This window comes from Peromyscus leucopus, chromosome 6 (assembly GCF_004664715.2).
Source record: "Peromyscus leucopus breed LL Stock chromosome 6, UCI_PerLeu_2.1, whole genome shotgun sequence".
Lineage (NCBI taxonomy): Eukaryota > Metazoa > Chordata > Mammalia > Rodentia > Cricetidae > Peromyscus > Peromyscus leucopus.
In genome coordinates this window covers 17359316-17370107 of record NC_051068.1, presented here as the reverse complement: position 1 = coordinate 17370107, position 10792 = coordinate 17359316, and the positions used below count along the sequence as shown (strand labels likewise).

The 10792-nt window shown below is 36.8% G+C and overlaps 1 protein-coding gene across 1 annotated transcript in view; it reads left to right on the top strand.

Moving 5' to 3' along the window:
• The first annotated feature begins 167 nt into the window (after positions 1-167).
• Positions 168-10792, top strand: part of LOC119088245 (zinc finger protein 844-like) — a 20177-nt gene continuing 9552 nt past the window's right edge. Inside the window, 1 exon segment of the mRNA XM_037207276.1 lies at positions 168-1199. Within this exon segment, the coding sequence (XP_037063171.1) occupies positions 168-1199 (1032 nt within the window).

The following is a 10792-nucleotide window of genomic DNA, read 5'->3' as shown; positions in this document are numbered from 1 at the left end:
TGCAAAAGCTTTTTCATATCATAGTCATCTTCAGAAGCATGAAAATATTTATACTGGAGAGAAACCCCATGATTGTATTCAGTATGGTGAAGCCATTGCACACAACAGTATTCTCCAAATACTTAAAGGAACATGTACTGGAACGAAAATCAATGAAAGTAATCAGTATGGTAAAGCCTTCACAAGTCATGGTCATCATCAAATACATAAAAGAACACATATTGGAGAGAAAACATATGAATGTAATCAATGTGGTAAAGCCTTTAAATATGCCAGTAATCTCAGAGTACATAAAATAGCACATTCTGGAGAAAAACCCTACAAATGTAATCAATGTGATAAAGCTTTTTCACAACACAGTAATCTTCACATTCATGGAAGAACACATTCTGGAGAGAAAGCCTACAAATGTAATCAATGTGCTACAGACTTTGGATGTGCCAGTAATCTCCAAATATATGAAAGAACACATACTGGCAAGAAACCCTACAAATGTAATCAATGTGATAAAGCCTATTCAGAACTCAAAACTCTCAGAATACATCAAAGGACACATTCTGGAGAGAAACCCTACAAATGTAATCAATGTGATAAAGCCTTTTCACAACACAGATATCTCCGAATACATAAAAGGACACATTCTGGAGAGAAACCCTACAAATGTAGTCAATGTGATAAAGCCTTTTATCAACACAGTCATCTCCAAAGGCATGAAAGAACACATACTGGAGAGAAACCCTACAAATGTAATCAATGTGGTAAAGCCTTTTCACAATACAGTAATCTTCAAATGCATGAAAGAACACATACTGGAGAGAAACCCTACAAATGTAATCAGTGTGATAAAGACTTTGCATGTGCCAATAATCTCCAAATACATGAAAGAACACATACTGGAGAGAAACCCTACAAATGTAATCAATGTGATAAAGCCTTTGCATATGCCAGTAATCTCAGAGTACATGAAAGAGCACATACTGGAGAGAAACCCTACAAATGTAATCAATGTGATAAAGCCTTTGCATATGCCAGTAATCTCAGAGTACATAAAAGAACACATACTGGAGAGAAACCCTACAAATGTAATCAATGTGATAAAGCCTTTTCTCGACACAATCATCTCCAAAAACATGAAAGAAGACATACTGGAGAGAAACCCTACAAATAGAATCAAAGTGATAAAGCCTTTTCATAATAATGTAATCTGCAAATACATAAAAGAACTCATAATAGTGAGAAACCCTTCAAATATAAACAATGTGATAAAGCCTTTTATGAAACAGTCATCTTCAAATACATAAAAGAACACATTTTGAAGATAAACCCCATGAATATAATCAATGTGGTAAAGCCTTTACATGAATCAGCAGTCTGAAGTCATGAGAAAAAATTCATACTGCAGAGAAACCCTATAAAATTAGTGAGTGTGTCAAAGTTTTGCATTTCCTGTTAGTCTTTATACAAGAGTAAAACTTTTAGTGTATAATTGGTCTCTTAAAGCTTTTTCAATTTACAATAGTCTTTAAGGGCCTGAGAAAACTAATACTCAAGGAAATCTGGCCATAAAGGTTTTGGAAGATCTTTACCCAACAGACTTACATTCAGTTACACAAGTTTATTCTGGACAAAATACCTGACAAGTGTCACCTATCTGTTCAAGCATTATGATGTCCCTCTTTATTTTGTTTGCACCATCAAACTCAAATGATGAGGTAGCACTTTTCTATTCTACAGTTCTCTTCAATTACATAAAATAAGGCATCCAGGTTTAACACTTAATGGGTGTGTATTAGTGCCTTTTCTGTTGCTGTGATAAAACATTATGTCAAAGTAAGTCAACTTACTAAAAGTTGGCCCTTGGGTCCAGAGGGATCCAAGATAACCATGAAAGTGGCATGGCAACAAGGGTCAAACATGGCAGCTAAAGCAGAAATCTATGAACTCACATCTTCCACCTTTGGCATGAATGTGAAAGTGGGAACTCGAAATGGTGTGTGGATGTGAACTGTCATGCTCACTCCCAGGGAGGTACTTTCTCCAGCAGGGTGAGCATTACATATATGTTCCCAAATGATACCATCAACTAAGAAGGATTGATTTCTCTGACTTCAAGCATATGTGCTTGCTTTTTGTTACATGAACCAGTTCATGATGAAGAAAAACTCTGTAAGTAAGCCTTTTAATGCCTCAACAACTGAGTTACAGGAATAAATGCTTACAAGAGAAAAATGTTCTTGAGTGAAAATCTGATTATTTAAAGTTTTTTTATTTTTAATTTTAGTTATGTGGTGTCAGTGTGTCTTTGTGTGGGTATGTGCATGCTGATTCCCCAAAAGTTTAGATCCTTGAATTTCCTTTTAGCAGGAATTACAGGAAGTTGTCAAAAACCCAACCTTTGTCCTGGGAATGACCTTCTCTTAACTGCTTGCCTTTGTCTCTCACCCTGTACACATGCTTAAGCCTTCATATATTATCTTGATGTCAGAAAATAGGAAATAATTCATACCTCTATATAGATGTAACCATCTTTTTAAATAAAAAACACAGAGCCAATTGTAAAGTTAAAAGCCAAAGAGGTCAGAGTAATAGCTTAGAGCTAAAAACTGTCCTCCTCAGCAAGAGACCTACTTTCTGTGTGTTTGTCCCTTTTATTGACTTTCTAGTCTGCCTACTCATTGGTTTAAAACCCAAACACATGACCTTCTCATCACTGCCCATCTATACAGACCTGCAGGTCTTTTATGGTTAGTATTGAGATTAAAGGCATGTGTCTCCATGCTGGCTGTATCCTTGAACACACAGAGATCTGCCTAGCTCTGCCTCCCAAGGGCTGGGATTAAAGGCATGCATCACACTGCCCAGCTTCTGCTATGGCTTGCTATTAGCTCTGATCCCCAGGCATCTTTATTTATTAACATACAAATAAAATCACATTTCAGTACAAATAAAATATCACCATACCTCTATTCGGGTAAACAATTTGGTAAGGACTTTGGAGACATCACAGTTGTCTTCAGTTTCAAGAAAATATCTTGTTTCATCTCTTTTCCATCATAACCTTGAAGGAAGTAAATTATTTACCATGTTCACTCCAGACGGATTGTGGAGATGACTGCACTGTGGTTTCTATCTGGCAACATTTGAAGTAGATACTACAATGTGCTATATGTGTGGCAAATCCTTTTAGTGAAGTGTATTTTGTGGTTCTTATATTCTTTCTTTGACTTCTGTTCATCTTCTGTTGTGTTTTCACTTAGTAATAGGTATTTTTCTGCTACAATGTATAGAATGGGATGCCCATTATCGAAGTGGTCTATTTATTTAAATATCAGGCAGTGTGTGATCATACTATTCAAGTAAGGGTGTCTATGAAAAGGTGGTGAGTTTTCCTTTTTTTTTCTTCATATTTTCACAAATTCATTTGAAATTTATTATTCAATGTCAGTAATTAGCCAGGGATACATTTAAACTCTTGATGCTTATGTGTCACCCTCTTGAGTACAAGTCCAAGGGTAGAATATTGTACCCCGATGTATGCTGTTTTATTAGCATGTTTTAACAATGTTAATGTTAAAATTCTTAATAGAAGAGAATACAAAAAACATTAAATACCTCATATGTATCCAAAGCTGCATTTTCATATATCTGATAGAGATGTATTAAAGTAGAATAATCAGCAATCAGCTGTATATTTCAAAATATAGCTTGATCACTATGGATATGTATATAGTATTTGAAGTTCTATGTATGTTCATGTCCCCATTAGTTATCCATTTAACACTTCATCTTGAAATACTACATTCTAAGGAAATTATCCAGAGATGCCAGATAATGTAATGGCAATGAAATTTGTTTAAAAAAATTATTGTGTGTGTGTATGTGTGTGTGTGTGTGTGTGTGTGTGTGTGTGTGTGTGAGAGAGAGAGAGAGAGAGAGAGACAGAGACAGAGACAGAGAGAGTGGCAGAGAGAGAGAGAGAGAGAGAGATGATTACAGTTTTATGAGCCATGACACATATCGGAGACTGGAAAACAACTTTGTGAGGACTCCTTTTTTCCTTATTCATATGATGATCAAGATAAGGTTGTCAATCTCACTTAGCACAGACATTTCCCACTGAGGCACATCTCTGATTCTTAAATAAGATTAGTTGAAACATATAAATTGTTTTTCTATGTTTTCTAAACTAAAATATTGTTTTCTTTTCAAATTGTAAACATGCTTTCATCAAAGGATAGTGGAAAACAGGGCAATTTGAATAAGAAATCTTATTTGCAATAAGTATACCCATATCACTTTCTTTTGGAATGTATTAGTTTATTCTGAGGACTAAACATTTTTTCATAACACTCTCTCAGAACCACAAATGAATGCCACAGAATTATCTCAGTTGGTAAAGTGAGTTGCTGCTTAGCGTGATGACCTAAATTCAATCTCTAAGAAACCCATAATACTCCTAGATATTTTTCTTTTATTTCTTCACTTGGGTTGTGGCATATGCACTCTCCTACATCAGCACATACATGAATAATTTTTAAACCCAATTATGTGCCATTGAGTTCATGTGTAGCCAAACAGCACTATGGATTTCTTCTCTAAAACTCACATAGAAGAAGTAGATAATAGACACCTTTAAAGTTAACATGGCTCAGGTAAAAATACAAACATAGTTAAGCATTTTTAATTGGGTGAAATTAGCAAAGCAAAGAAAATAACCCTATTATTGAGAAGATATGGAATGATTTGCCAGTTTAAATTATTACTATAAAATTTCAAAAAGTATTGCCTTTTGCCAAAACATCCTTGGTTCCTTGTAAACTCTTATTTTGTCCTTTAATTCTCTGATTCAAATATAGGCCATGTAAAAACATATCTCAGCTTGGCTTAGAGGTACATCCCTATAACCCCAGCACGTGGGAGATAGTGCAGGCCAATTTCTCTGAACTTGAGGTCAGGTTGGTCCACATAATGAGTTCCAGGGCAGCCATGGCTGTCTTAAAAGAATACAAAAACATATCTAAAATTATGGAAAATTTTCAATATACTCTGACTGAAATCCTTTGACAACCATCTAGCAGGGACTTTCATCATATGCAAGTGATAGGAGACAGAAGGAGTAATGGAGCATTTTCATCTTCTGCATTACAATGTCATATTGGGGAGCTGAAGAGTTTGCTCAGTAGTATTGCTCCTGTTGAGTACCTATATTTGGTTCATAGCACCTACATCAGATAGCTCAGAAGTACCTGTAATTCCAGTTCCAGGAAACCTGATGCCTTATCTGGCCTCCTAGGACACCAGATATGCAAATAGTGAAAAGACAGATATAATTGGGATCCCAGATTGTTAAAAAGGTTTTCTTCATGTATATATTATTTTTTAAAAGAATTTAAAGTAATTTAGGTGTATGAGTCTTGCCTCTGTGTATACATGCTGGAGTTTAAGCTTCCTGTAAGGAAAGAAAAGGAACTTGGAGGCATGAAGACCAACTTGTCTGAATGGCATCATATTCTGTTTCCTTAATGTCTTCAAAACCTTCAATTAGTGTCCCTGAGTGATGGTGACTCCAGATGAAATCCAGATTACCAGGAGATCCTGAGGTTTAAACCGAAGTCACTATAAATGCAATCAGGCATTTACAAAGAGATTATGGGTGAACTGTTAGGGATGGAGTTTTGAATGTGAGAGCCAGAGGATCAACTTGCCAGAGGGCAATGATCAGGGTCTACCCAAGGACAAGCTGGCTCCTCCTGTGCTCTCTGTATCTACCCAGCTGTGGTGGGTTAGCCACCTCCAGGTCTTCCACTCTTTTCTTATTCTTGGCAACTACAGTGTAGCTGCCACTGACAGCACCCTGCATCCTCCCATGTGGTGGTCCCTAGCCTGTCATCATCTTATCCCTCTCACCTGACTGCCTGACGATAGTTAGGATATTCTAAAGAGACATTTATGTTTCCCTTTGGCTAACAATTAGATAAACAGTGAACTGAATTAAATTCAAATTTCTCTTACAATAACATTCTGGAGGGAAAAACAGAGTCCATATTGCACCATACCTGAACAATACCTTGCAGGAGACAGAGAAGCTAAGAATGAGGGAGACTTTAAAGGATGGGTAGAAATTCATTGTATGGTTTGGTTAGGTTTCTTGCTTGTGTAATGCCTTTTGTTTTCTATCAAAACAGGATGACAAGAATAGTTAAATTCTATCTTCATCACTGTTCCAATTTGGTCATACTGAATACATACCATGTTTCTGATTTTCATGATAAATTTGCTTTTTTTTTTCTTTTTTATTGTCATTTAAAAAAATTTAAAGAACAGTCTCCCTATGACTCCCTTGCTGGCCTGGAACTCACTAAATAGACTAGGTTCTTCTAAAACATCAGTGAGATTTATCCATCTTGTCTGCAGACCACCTGTATTATAGCACATCACAGTGAACTAATTTGGCTCTTTTAATTCACTTATTGAGGATGAGTAACTGAGTCTGGCTGATTAAGTGTAGGTAGGACACAGGCTCTGGTCCTAACTCCTGTAAAAGAAGAAGGGTCCCATCAGCCCTCCTGTCTTACAGTCCACTGTCTTCCCATTGTGAGCAGTGCTGTCTTTCTTTATCATTGACTCTTGTATAACTTATCAAAGGACCTGGGCAGAATTCTGTCCTTATACTACAGATAGTGAAACCCAGGCTCACAGAGATAAGTGGTTCTTGAATATGGTTAAGTGTAACTGTTCATCATCCTTGCACCCCCATTCTAATGACTCACTAAATGAAAAGAAACCACCTAAGCCAGGCATGGTGGCACAAGACTATAATCATACCACTCAGAAAGTGGAGGCAGAAGATTCATGATTTCAACTCATCCAAGTTGAGAGTGGTCATTGGGGTATGGTGGGAAACCCCCTAAGTGAAGGGAGACCAGGCCAATGTCCATAGTCTTTCCTAAAGCTCTAGAACTTCAGGGAGTATGGCATCAGCATGTGGTAACTCTGGGTCTCAGGATGTCTTCTGTCCCCTCATCAGGGCATCCTTTTCTCAGCAGCCTGAGAAGAAAGTTTAGGAGCCCTGGAATGTTGGAGTCTCACTCCTCTTTATTCTAAGCAGACAGCATTTGTAACAAGTAGATAATGTTTCTTTATATGTTCGTGGGCCTGGCAAGGACAGAAATAGCCACAGCAGCTTGTCTATGGTGGTTATTCATCTGCCTCTTCCCCAACCACAGGCCTAGTCACAGTGACAGGGGAGGGTGTTGCAGGTCCAAGTGAACTGAGGAGCCCTCACTCACATGGTGATGAACAGGCCTTGCTTACCTGGGACAGAAACTGAGATTTCCACCTTTTTCTAGTCTATATTCATTGTGTGTTTATGGATATCTCCATTTTGTTTTATGCCACAGTAATCCAGAAGTCGCATGTCACTTACATTTTATGAAACCATTAGCAAAAAAGATTCCCAAGTTGTGACTGGCATGGCTCCTTCTATTTTGATGAGGTTCCTTTCTGCTCAAGGTTAGCTCAGCCCCATGGGAAGGTGATCCCATTCCCCATCAGTTACAAGTCCCTGTATGTAGATGTAACCAACCATCTTATTAAATAAGAAACACAGAAACAATGTAAAAGAGAAAGCCGAGAGGTCAGAGCTCAGAGCTAAAATCTCACCCTTCCTCCTGCTGTCCCAGCTTCTCGAAAAGAGACCTACTTCCTGTCGGTTCGTTTTTTTTTATAGTATGTTGTTCTGCCTTCTCATTGGTTGTAAACCCAAACACATGACTGCCTCGTCACTGTCTGAATGTACAGCCCCCTAGGTCTTAAAGGCATATGTCTCCAATGCTGACTATATCCCTGAACACACAGAGATCTTATGGGATTAAAGCGTGTGCCACCACCGCCACACTCTTGCTATGGCTCTAATAGCTCTGACCCCCGGGCAACTATATTTATTAACATACAATCAAAATAATAATTCAGTACAATTAGATTACCACCACATTTCCCCTTTTCTATTTTAATAAAAAGAAAAAGAAAGCAAAAGGTTATAACTAACAAAAGAAAAACTATATACAAAAGTACAATAACTATATACAATATATACAAGTAATAAATACCTAAACAGGTATTTGACAAATCAGAGAAAATAATTCCATTATCTATCCTATTTTGGTAAATCCAAGATGTATCTAATGCACTTTCTATCCTAATTAATTTTCAACTATAACTAACTGATCTTCAACCATAACTAACTAATCTTCAACTCCCTCAGAGACCCAAGAAGGGAATAATTAGCTAACAAAAATAAAAACAGGAAGTGCATGCAAACAACTTCTGAAAAATTTTGTGAGTTGACAGAAACAGCCAGCTGCCTGGGCAGTCACCTGAGGTTTCTCTGCAGTGTTGGGGCATCATCTTCAGCCTATAGGCTTAGTGTATCTGACAGACTCATTTGTGAAGTAGGATGTACACAAGGTCAACAGTTCAACCTCACATTGGGTGAGAGCAGTCCACGTACCAGAAACACCTGAATTCCACTAGTGTCCTGTCATGATTCAGGATTTTAAATTCTGGAAATTGTTGACAGTTTTTTAATTCAGCTGTCCATTCTTCTTGGCTGTGTATATATGGCTTCATCTCAGCATCCCCTTCTTCTCCACATCCCTCTATTAAATGCCAGTCTACTTTTGAGAGGCATGAGCTTTCAGCTGCTGTTCCATTGTACAACAGAAGCCATCGGCCCTCTGCCTGTTAAGCTGCCTTCGAAGAAAAGGGCACCGTACCTTTTCCGGATGCCAAGGCCACTTCAGGGATGGGGCCATATTGTCCTGGCCTCAGAAGATGCCTTTTGATAAAGCCATAACCACACTTGTTTTGGCAAGAATCAGTAGTCCCTTGTTTCGTGATCTGTCTGTCCATTTTGTCCTGTTGATTCGAGGATACTTTGTTGTCCAGTGGCTAACTTTTGCCAAAATGAAAGTTGGCTCCATATGTAGTTTCTTCAATGCCCATATTTTCTCTGAAGTAGATTAGTACTGCCAGGAGCCGACATGTCTCAAAAAAGAAAAATTTTCTAAGTTATTAAAACATTTTAAATGCCATATTCTATAGATCTCTGAAGGGTTTGAAGATGACCTGTCTAAAACATCTCTGCTCAATTTTTAAAACATATCTAATATGACTACAAGTTCTATTGTAATGTCTAACTACTAACTTTCATTTCTTTATATCCTAATAGTTGGTAATAATAACATTCAAGGATCAGAAATTTGCATTACATTGTTAAATGAATGGTATAAATGCAATTATAAATATACATATAGCATTTTCTAACAATATCAGTTTCAAATTTGTATACAATATAAAACAATTCAATCCAATGTAAAGTATTTAAAACTAGTAATTGTCTTTTTCTTTTCTTTCTTTCTCTCTTTTTTTTTTAAACAAGAACCTTAAATCTAATCTCCTTTGCTTAGCCGTTTTCCTAACCCTTGACAATAACTTGTAACCAACCCCCCTAAATACTGAAAATTATCCCAGACCCAAAACCCATTAAAAAGACCAAAAAACCACCCACCCACACCACCTCTTTGGGAATGTGGGCATCGTATTCTTAAAATTGCTTCCTGCTGGGTATGGGCGAAGTTTTCTTTATCCTGAAAGAAAAATTTTAGGTTAATTGTCAAATTCTAGGAGAGGTAACTATATCCTTCATTATCCAGTCTGTGTATAATGCCAAAGTTCAGGGTTTATCTCAAGTCCTTATTCAAGTAGTCTTTGAGACTGGATCATCTCAGCTAGTCATCTCAAATTTGCTCTGAGCACCTTGTAGTTCAAAGCTGATCTATGGATGATGTTTTGTCAGCTTAATGATATTATTATTGTCCACGTGGAATTGTTGTTGTTGTGGGGCCCCATCTTCTTTCTGGAGACTTCAGTTGATGTTAGGCCTGGCCGTGATTTCCTGCAGAAAAACTGATAAGAGACTCGAACACAAAAACATATATATGCAGCTAGCCTTTTTTCTAGAATTAGTTAGTACTCCATGTGACCATTCATATCTTAACAAAGTTTAAAATGTATATATATATATTAATCTTGTAAATTTTGATATAAAATTTATACTTTAAGAAAAGTTTAAAGAATCAGAATAGAATCAAAGAGTTGAGATTAGTAATAGAATAGTCCCTTAATTAATTTTGCTTTTGTCCTGTACCATAGCAGAAGATGGCTCTTTTATTCTGGCATGATACAGGGAGTTTGCATTTACCTTTTAACAACATGCTTGATTTTAAAGAAGGAGAGAGCCATTCTCCAACTCCAAAGTCAGTTTTAAATTTTAATTGAACTGGGACTATTAGAAACCAATAGTGTTAAATCTTTAGAGAAAAGCAGAAACAAACATTTAGGAAGACATAAAATTTTTTAGATAATATATACCCATACACCGTTTCATTCTGTTTCTTGGGATAGATGATTTGTCCCTTTTCTTCAGTTGTCTCATTTGTCCAGTGTTCTTCAGATTTCTTAACCTTCATTCTCCTAAAGACAAAAACAAAAACCTTTCCCCAAGACTAATTTTGGGGATGATTCCTTTTGACAAGTTATTATCTGATTAAATGAAAAGGCATGTGTTATTGATACAAGATAGTTTAAATTGGATGTTCATGCTGGTTGATGAACTATCACCTCCTCAATTAAGAGGTCTCTCTTGTTCAAATCGAACCTTTATCAATTTTGATGGTACCCACAGCTTATCTTCTCCTGTAGAAACAAAAGCAAAACCTTGTCCCCAATGTAA